At 34.8% G+C, this 10,280-nt stretch overlaps 1 protein-coding gene across 4 annotated transcripts; it reads right to left on the bottom strand.

Annotated features, from left to right (window-relative positions):
* Nucleotides 1-5,698: 5,698 nt before the first annotated feature.
* On the bottom strand, nt 5,699-10,280 carry LOC130995862 (ERAD-associated E3 ubiquitin-protein ligase HRD1B-like). Of its 4 annotated transcripts, XM_057921319.1 has the most exons (10): nt 10,075-10,126; nt 9,725-9,826; nt 8,597-9,177; nt 8,289-8,465; nt 7,905-8,054; nt 7,364-7,560; nt 6,968-7,124; nt 6,444-6,681; nt 6,174-6,305; nt 5,699-5,991 (listed from the first exon to the last, which is right to left on the bottom strand). In XM_057921319.1, the coding sequence occupies exons 3-9, from the start codon at nt 9,127-9,129 to the stop codon at nt 6,177-6,179; spliced, it is 1,581 nt and encodes a 526-aa protein (XP_057777302.1). In that variant the 5' UTR covers nt 9,130-9,177; nt 9,725-9,826; nt 10,075-10,126; the 3' UTR covers nt 5,699-5,991; nt 6,174-6,176. The 4 variants fall into 4 exon arrangements, with proteins under 4 accessions (XP_057777302.1, XP_057777300.1, XP_057777299.1 ...); XM_057921317.1 differs by lacking the exon at nt 9,725-9,826 and having other exon boundaries at nt 10,075-10,233; XM_057921316.1 differs by having other exon boundaries at nt 5,699-6,305; nt 10,075-10,134.

The following is a 10,280-nucleotide window of genomic DNA, read 5'->3' as shown; positions in this document are numbered from 1 at the left end:
ATCGGCACTTGAAAACTTCAGAACGAAATATCTCTTACCCATGGGAATAAGACTCCAATCATTCTGAATATCCCAGAGCTTGTGTAACTCCTGTTTCAAAGCCAAATTTGGTCGAGGCTTATCCCCTTTCCTCAGAAGAAGACGTCCGATGAGAGCATGTTGGAACTCAAAAACTTGTTTCTGATAAAGAGACGAGGGGATATTGAACGCAACTTCATCTCCTTGTTGTTCGGGTTTTAACGCAAAGAAATTATGGGTCGGAATATCAGGTTTGCGCACCAGACGTGGACCCGTACAGCAGCATAAGTCAGATTCTTGATGGCCGCATGGGCTTCATCGATGGCAGCAGCCGAACTGCCAGCCAAATCGGCAGCGCCAACCTTCTTTTGGTCGAGGAGTTTAGGAGCAGAACCAATAGGGTTTTTCAAAACCCCAGGGGAAACCCTAGGCCAAACAACATATATCATACCTTTCTGAGGAGAGTCAAAATTCGAGGAGACCTTAGGAAGATCCATGATCTTCGATGTCATAATAGTTTCGCTGGAAAAAATGTCATCCGGGCGGCACAACCATGTGAAAACGACGGCTAAGGTTTTTAGAGAGAGTCATGCTTTCGATCATTCGAGATCTAGATCACCTCACCTTCCCCAAGAATATCTCGCTAACAATGTTTACAAAAATTGTTTACAATGATGCCCAATATATTGATTTTTATAATTTGCAATATTTATATTTGTTGTTTGTCTTTTATGAATAATAGAATAATCAAGTGTGTTTTTTTCTTGTGTTATTGATAAACATGGTTTTCGTACCTTAATTTTATATAATTTGTTGACATTTTTGTTCGTATTTTGCTTGTTAATGCGTGTTTGTGTCATAGTGTTGAGATTTATGAAGATTTGATGTTTGATTGTAGTTTTGGTATGATTTCAAGAAAAATCAAGGAAAAAATGGAGAAATGTGAAAGCATGGGATAAAAGTACAGTTTGATAGGAATCTGTGAGCGCAAACAGCGGTCAAATCGAAGCTTGGACGAGGGAGAACGAAGCCGAACAAGTAAGCTATGCAGGGAGCAATAAAGCCCGTTCCGATAGCGGGCGCGGGCTAGACCGCAGGTCAATATTCAAAATCGTCCAGAATGCACTCGTAGCTCGGGCCCCGCCTGTGGGTCCCTCCATAGCTCCCCCACATTTCTAATATCACTGTCACCACCATTTCAGCCTTTACTTTGGGAAAAATTCATATCATTCATCACTTTTCAACATACCCAAGACTTCAAACCCTTGCCTCTATTTTCCTTCTCCAATCCATAATCTTTCTTTACCATTTTTCTCTATTTCATGTCATTCCACAAACCAAAACAACGCTTCAATCAAAGAAAGAAGAATAAGAATTTGAAAGGAGATCATCAAGACTACTAGATTGAAAATGAATAAAAATTATAATTAACTCAAATATATTTTTCCACCATTCTATTGATTGGACCGTCAGAATTCCAGTCAACTCAACCTAAAAAAGTCGCAAATTTACTTTAAAGATGCTTACATAAATGTATAAGAGCATTTCTAATGGGGCACCTTAGAGCCCCTCTCTCAAGTGCATTGACTCTATAAGGGGCTCTAATTTCCCTATTTCTATTTTATTCGATTTTACTTTTCAATTTTAAAATTCAATATTTCATTAAGATTAAATTTAAACATTTCATTAATCAAAATAAAAATTACAATAATTTAAATAATTAAAATTCGAAATTACACTAACTAAAAAAATTACAATAATTTAAATCTAGACTACATCAATCCTCTACGCTCGAGCACTTATTCTTGTGTTATGCCAATTGTGTTTCCGACATATTCGAAGTGCCCATATTGAGGATTTTGTAATCTAGTGCATCACCTTTCACCTCGGTAGCTTTTATTTTTGCTTCGGCATCTTTAGATATTGCTTCGACTGAGGGAATTGGTTGAGATGGTAAATACCTCGATTCCTTTGGCAACGTGTTCCATTGCTTCGTAGTATTGAGCCTTTACCGTTGATGACTTCACTTTCTTCTCCTTGCCTTTCTCGCGTTTTGTCGCTTTCTGGCCATAGGGCCTCGTCGTTATACTTGGCTTGGAAGATGTTGTCGTGCCCTAGGACGCGAACCGCTGACATTTGTGCAAAATCATCCAAGCTTGGAAGTGCTTGAATCTCATTGAATGGTTGGCCTCGTAGATCTCTTGTGCCTTAAAAATATCATTTGTAATGTATCATTTATTTTTGGGATAATTTCATGTAAATTCACAAACGTTGGCCAAAATTCATTTTTGACGCGTACGTAAAAAAGTTCAATAAAATACGCAAACTTTATTAGTTGTTCAATTTTGACTCCAATTTCATTTTTCCCAAGTTAAAAAATAGCATGGCGTGTACATGGCTCATCAAAAATGACACGACGTCTACATGGAGTCCACATGGCAGCTATGATAATCGGAGTCAAAATTAGACAAGTAATAAAGTTCGTATATTTCATTGAACTTTTCTAAGTACGTGTCAAAAATGAATTTTGGCCAAAGTTGATGTATTTACATGTAATTAATCATTTATATTTATGCGAAGTGTTATTTGATTTTATAATATAATTTATAAAATATTACTTACCTTTCAGAAACTTATCAATTGTTGTTAAAAAAAATAGTATTATTTTGTATCATATTTTATATGCATGATTTTATTTATTATTGATAAAAGTATCATATTATTAATAAAAGTAATATTATTTATTATTAATAAAAGTATTATTTATATGTAATAATACGGAACAAAGCGGGAAAAAAAAAATGATTGAGACTGAATAGGGTCAATTGAGGCACTGGTTTGATCATGCTTTCTGAGCCGGATAGTGACAGGCTCTTTGGTTAAACACCAACTTCCAACCCTTTTGAATAATAGGAGTATAATACATGTGTGTGAGCAAAGAAGTAAACAAATTCTTATCAATTTAATATTTACAGAATTCAACTATAATAGTGGGTTAATTTCGGTTCTTGTCTCCTATCTTGACGTATTCATATATTCTTATGTCACACTGTACAATAAAGAGTACACGTGAAAGCAGACAATCTAGATCAGATCGAAGGCAAAAAGAGCGATTTTTTGGAAAATCCAAAAATATTTTTTAAAATAATAGTACTCTCTTATTTCCACAAAATATGAGTCGTATTTTTTTTAGACCGTCTCACGAAACTTGTTATATATTTTTATATAATACTCCCTCCGTCCACCAAAGATATGCCACAATTTTCTTTTTCGTCCGTCCACAAAAAATATGTCACATCCATTTTTAGTAGTAGGGTCCACACCATTCCACTCACATTTAAAGTGTGACCCTTACTTCACTATCAACTTCACTCACATTTTATTAAAACTCGTGCCGAAAGAAAAGTGACATATCTTTGGTGGACGGAGGGAGTAATTTTTTATTATTATTTATTTTTTTATTTTATTTTTCACTTTTTCACCTACCACACTAACACACTAAATATTATTCTATCCGTCCTAATAAATTTGTTTCATTTCTTTTAGACACGGTTATTAAAGAGAGTTAAATTAATGTAATAAAAGCGTGTACAGATATGAGACCATATTATTTGTAGTGTAAAATTATTACCAAAAATATAAACTTGACAATATTATTGGGACAACTCAAAAAGAAAAATTTGACAAAATTAACAGAACAGAGGAAGTACTTTTATAAATTTCATGTCCAAAAGAAACTACTCATGTTTCGCAGGGCGAAAGGAGTAGGTTGTAGTATAATTTATTTATCAAGAAATTTCGAATTTCTCAATTCTACCACTTACTATTACTTTTCATAAGTTGTGATAAATACAGTGAATTGATTCTCGTATTTTATAAATAAAAATATTACTTAATTACTACTACTAGATAAATATTTCTCCCAACAGCTTCTCGAGCATGATTTGACAATTACAGATAAAATTGTAAAACAAAATATACTTTTCACTACTATACGATTCTCTTAATTTCATAATTTCTTTAGAACAAACAATTTTGAAAACTTATCAAAACGCATTGTTCAGTTTATTGGCTAAAGACACCAGTTATTATTTTTTTTAACATGTATACATTGATTTCATAACTATAAATAAAGACAAAAGCATCATAAAAGTAAATGTTCAGTGCAACAAAAAATTATCATACTTATCTCATAAATTCTCATAAAAGAGACTTGAATGCGTTTGACTGTTTAACAGTGACATATATACTATTAAAGTCAACAGCTAATGAGCTAATATAGTACTCCTTCATCACAATTATTTAGGTTCTTGTATGAAATATTTTTATTATTGAGAAAATGTTTATGCAAGTAAACGTCCTACAATATTCTTTAACGGGTATTAGAGCATCCGCATTGGGGTTACATGATAGCCTACATGATAGCTTACTTGATGAGGGGAGACCACATTGTGTAAAGAGACTGTATTGGGGTTACATGATAGCCTACATGATTTTTTTAGTTTTGATTTTTATGCTTTTCACTTAAATTTAATTGCTCAAATTTAAATAACACATTTTACTAATAATTAAAATTCCATTAAAATAAAAAACTTAAAAATTACATTAAAAAAAATTAAAAACATAATTAAAATGACATAAAAAAAAGAACGTATAAAGGCGCGTGTAAAAACATAATTAAAATAACACATTTTTTTTAAAGGCGCATGTAAAACACGCGCCTATTTATAACGGTCGATCTATCGTGTAGCCCTCGTGTAAGTGAGGGTTGCATCGGCTTACACGATAGCAGCCTTACACGAGTAGGCCGCTATCGTGTAAGCGATGCGGATGCTCTTATGTGCGGGTTGCATCGGCTTACACGATAGCAGTCTTACACGAGTAGGCCGCTATCGTGTAAGCGATGCGGATGCTCTTATGTGCAGTATAATTAAAAGCAAAATGCATAATTTCCAATATCATATGAGATAATATGTGATATTTTTAACTGGGATGTTTATTAATTTATTAGATATCAATATTAGGTTTGATAAGATATAATATAAAAAATCTAAATCTTCTGTGTTATACAGAATAAAAAAGATATGAATAGTAAATAATGACCCATTAATTTATAAAGAGCTTTGATTATAATACCATATGTATCTATCCTACCCTTATCATGCAAAGCAAACCAGCCCTAAAAGTAAGTGTAATATGTTGGTCTAACGATAAAATAGTTAATGCCTAAGGTCAAAGGTCTTGAATTTGAATCCACCGTAGCGCCATCTTTAAATTTGCTCATTCAATTGTTTAATTATTAAAAAAAACAGAAAAAAAGGAGTAGATATATACGGTACATTCCAAACAAGATAATGGACATTATTTTTTAAAATAGACGAAGTAAAATACATTTAGAAATATTCAAGTAAAGAAAAAGATGATAACGGATATAATTATTTAATCAAAGTTAAAAGTCCCAACTCCCAAGGGGGACCAAGAATCTCACAATCAATGAGACCACATATGTGGGCCAAATAGGCCCATATTTTACATAATGGGCTGAGCCCATTGCATTGGCAATAAACTGTCATATTCTTATTTAAAAAAATTGATAATAACATATATATATATATATATATCATTTTTGTTTAAAAGCCTGTGTAGTAATTCATGGTAAAAAAAATTTACACATCAAGCATTCATTCATCCACCACCGGAGATTTTTCTTTTTCTTTTCTTTTTATTTTTGAGAGAAACAACTGGAGATTTTCACTACAAATAAATGAGAGTTCTAAATATGCATGACTAACTATTGAATTTACACCCCGTTTGACAGTAAACAGGAACAAAAACCAAATGTGAAAGTACAAAACCTATATCGTCGCCTGCAGCATTTCTCCACACTTTGAACTTGGAAGATTACCTCAATATCTTCATATATTACATTAAGTGCATGACTTGTGTAGGAGCTTCTTCTTCAGGAGCAACGGGCTGTAAAATTAAAATGAATTCTTCGATGGAGATGCAGCAGTTAATTCCAAGGAAATGAATGAATGAGAAATGCTGATCATCAAACTATTCTCAATGTATCTATCTATCTATCTCCATGCTCTTATGATGCCTACTAGTGGAGTACAATATCTGTACAAGTCCTATAGATTTGCAACTCCTACCTTTTATATCTCACCAGAGTCGATCACAGATGAAGATGATGACGATACTGACTTCCCTTTGATATCAAATGATGTCCCTATATCCTTTGTTTTCTCCCCATTTCTTAGAAGCTGGAGCTGGTTTTGCAGAAACTGTATAAAAAGTTGAGGGAGAGAGAGAGATGTTGCTATTAGTGTGGCCCTTGAGCTCGATGTAGCAGGAAGCAATTTCAAAAACTTTACATGTGTAAAACAAATGATGATGCCACCAGAGCAGTCAAATGGAATTACCTCAATCTGGTGCTCAATTAACTTCCTTTGCAAATCAAGGTGAGACTCCGATGAAGTCCCTTCTCCAAATCTCCCATTAACATGTGGGAACTGTGTAGGAGCCAAAGCAAACTGTGGTAACTGATCCAAGGTTGTTTGTACAAACTGTTCCGACAATTCGCTAGCAGCACCCTCCTCACCATCTTTTGCTATTATAGAGTGTTGAAATATTTGTGAAGGTGAGGCATATCCAGGTGACCTGCATGTTTAGATGCCGGCTCATTGGTATCTCTTCTCTTCAGTTGAAAAGGAAAAGAAAAAAAAACGGAACAAAACACCTTTGCCCCAAAGCGCCCATTAATCTACAAGGAAAGATTACTGTTCTAAAGCATATAGGGCTATATCCGAGATTCCTAATAGATAAACCTAAAGCACCATGCTCTCATTTTTTTAACAAGAAATATGCAAATAGAAATCTAAATTCACACAGTGACACAAGTTGCCTAGTAAAATACACAAATGATAAACTCTAGAAAGGTCAATACCGCATTAGAGCATTTGGAGAAGGATAAACAAAAGATTTTTCATATAAAGTGGCAGCAGCAGCAGCTGCTTGGAGTCTAGTCTGATGTTGACTGACATTCTCATTTGCCACGCCATCACCACTAGATCCCTCTGAAGAAGTACCAGCCGTGCCAGTTCCTGTCCCAAAGAAGTGTTAGCTAAATGATGAATAGGTATGTCAAGAAGATTCTCATTGCAAGCAGAGAAGCCACAATATGAAGTCAACTTCCTTATCGATCAGCACAACTTGATATGGAAAAAAGCTTACAAATCCTGAAAAGTATATGCGCTCTAAGAAAATTAAGCTCTATGGCACTAACGTGCCTCTAGCATCAAGTGATTCGAGAATTGATACTCACTAACAGAACATCATATACCTTGCTGCTGGCTATTAGTCCTTGTTGAAGTAGTGGATGCCCCGTTTTCAGGTGGTATAACAAGAGCTCTGCACGTAGGGCATGTGTTTTGCCTTTCCAACCATGATCTGAGGCAGTTCACATGGAAAAGATGTCCACAAACAAGTTTTTTGGCTGCAATCATCTCCTCACGACATATAATGCAGGTTGCATCGCTTCTGTGTGTATACAAAATGTAAGAAATTTGAACTAGTCACTGGCAGTTAATAAAAAATACTCCCTCCGTCCCTGAAATAAGTTCCTCTTTTTCCTTTTTGGGACGTCCCCTAAATAAGTTCCTCTTTCTTTCTTTCTATTTTTGGACAACTACCCCACCACTAATAATACTTTATTTATTCTTACTTTTCACTTTTTCACCACTCCCAATACTAATTAGTATAACATATTTTTCTCCACTATCAATACACTTTACTACTTTTCCTTAAAACTCGTGCCGTCCCCAAAGAGGAACTTATTTTGGGGACCGAGGGAGTAAAATATTCACAGGCTAAAATCAACATACACACTGAGCTCGTCAGGAGTCGCATCGGGGAAACGATCTTTCATATTTGAAGTGACCTTTCGGTAACGTATATAATCAGCCACACGGATTCTGAAGTTACGGAATGTCTCGTACAGCTCGCGGATCAAGTGAAGAGGCACACCATAATTCCTAAAGGATACAAAAGAACGATCACATCTAGAAATTCAGAGAGGAGCTAGGATAAAGAAAGGAAAAGCACTTTATAGACATGAAATGAGAGTGGCAGGAGTTATTCAACCAATTTTGAAGAAGCAGACGAGAAAGAGAATCATGTTTGCACGTTAACCAACTTGCTATGAAACTTCTACGTAGCAATACCCTACTCGGTGCAGTAGAAAAAATTTAAGCTGAAAGGTGGCTTACAAAAAGATGACAAGGAAGAAACACATGCAGAGAGTCAAGTGCAGCAAGTCTCGAATAAGCTCCAAGTAAAATGTGCAGACAGCCTTCTTTTCCCATTGTCCTTCCATAAGCATGTCACTGACATGGAACATATACTTCACAAAGGTTGAGAGAGTTGTTGTTGCCAGGATTATGTATCTGAAAGGAAATAACATTTGCAAAACATTAGTGCTTATACTCAAGTTTATTATTGCAATTTCCCTATTTCAAGCGACTCATCTAGATGAAATTTTAGAAACTTAATTAATCAAAGAAACCATAAAACTTACTCAAATGAAAAGAACAGTGCGACTGAAGCTTGTCTGGTTTCTATCAAATGCTCAACTGAGTCATAGAGAAAGATGCTGTCAATAAGGAGTAGGAACACCATGAAAGATACGATGCGTACATGAGATAGCTTTGGAACAGTCGGAGTTGTTTCTATATATTCCACCCTCTTTTGGGCCAACCAATGCAAAGATTTTATCAGAAGCAAAGCAGTAACCATTGCAAGAAATGTAACTGAAAAATCTTGTCTAAAAATAGTTATCGCGAACAATATTTCCATGACCTCCCGCCATGACTGCTCATTCAGCCTCTCGACCTCTGCTTCTCGGAGCGAACCAAGGAAGATTTTCTTGGTCAATTGCCACAGGATGCACATAAAAACCAAACCCATATTCAGAAGAAGCACTAGACTGATCTTTGAGGTCGACAAATAAACCATTGCAGGGTAAAATTGGCCTCTACTATCAAAGGCATGATAAATAATAGCCAATGCAGCTATCAAACTGAACCCAGCGTAAGTTTGCAACTTCATCATTTCAGTTAGCCTCTATTCATCCAAAATACCAAATCAATAGCCAAATATCTGTCAGAAAGGGACACAGGTTAGTTTGATTAATAGGAAGGTTCCATTGACAGTTAGTTAAATTACATATACAAGGTAGATTCTCAAGAATTGGTAAAATTCCAAACCTAGTATCTACAATGGCTTGAAAGTGTAGAGGCATATATATTATTGCTTTTTTCTCATTTAAAACTCTTTCACAACGACAAGAAGGAGGAACCAATTATGAGACATATACCATTCCCGAAGATAACAATACTTGAACAATCCTCATAAATCTTGAAGCATGTTTCATTCTTACTCAATATATATAGTTCAGTGTTGGATCATAACTGAAATTCCCAATTTCATAACTACAAAGCAATAAATGCATGTCTTCCATTCTCTATACTAATTATAAGAATATCCTTACTGACTGCATTCCTTGATTAACAACTATAGAATGCCAAACAGTTTCTACACAACGAAAATGAATTTGCAAGGCAATTTAATAGAAGCAACTAATTTTCAAAGTCAACATGAAATCAACAGACGAGTTTTTTTAGGTGAATAATCACGAAACACGTACCAGTTACTGAGTTACATGTGTAGTTAGAATTTAACACACTCAACAGAAGGCTAAATTTTTTTTATCTTTACACGTAAAAATCCTGCAATTCCAATTTCCTAACTGGAGCCAAGAAACGAAGGGAAAAATCAACTAGCAAAGCCATAAGAACAGACAACCAACATAATAATCGAAGTTTCATTCTAAAATCGCATCAAACACTAAAAGGCAAAACTCATTTCCGATGGCGAATTTATCAAAGCTGTATTGTCAGATTCTACAATTTTTTTAATTTTTTTTTAGGGCGAAAGTTACAATTTTGGCGGATGAATTAACATGAGAAAAAACACGAAAATTCAAAAGGCACTTACTTTGAAGAAGAAATCCCAAATTTACAGAAAAATTGATTATGTTGAAATTTACTCCTCAGAAAAAAGGATTATGTTGAAATTTACGGGAAATTTAAAGCGGAAGGATCATTCGCCCGGTTTCGCGGGGGTTGGGAGGCAATTAAGGTGAGGTGTAATATATGACGTGTCACGTTTCCATTCGCTACAATTTGGTCTGCCATGTCAAC

The sequence above is a fragment of the Salvia miltiorrhiza genome, chromosome 7 (genome assembly GCF_028751815.1).
Source record: "Salvia miltiorrhiza cultivar Shanhuang (shh) chromosome 7, IMPLAD_Smil_shh, whole genome shotgun sequence".
Taxonomy (NCBI): Eukaryota; Viridiplantae; Streptophyta; class Magnoliopsida; order Lamiales; family Lamiaceae; genus Salvia; species Salvia miltiorrhiza.
This window is presented reverse-complemented; position numbering and strand designations above follow the sequence as displayed.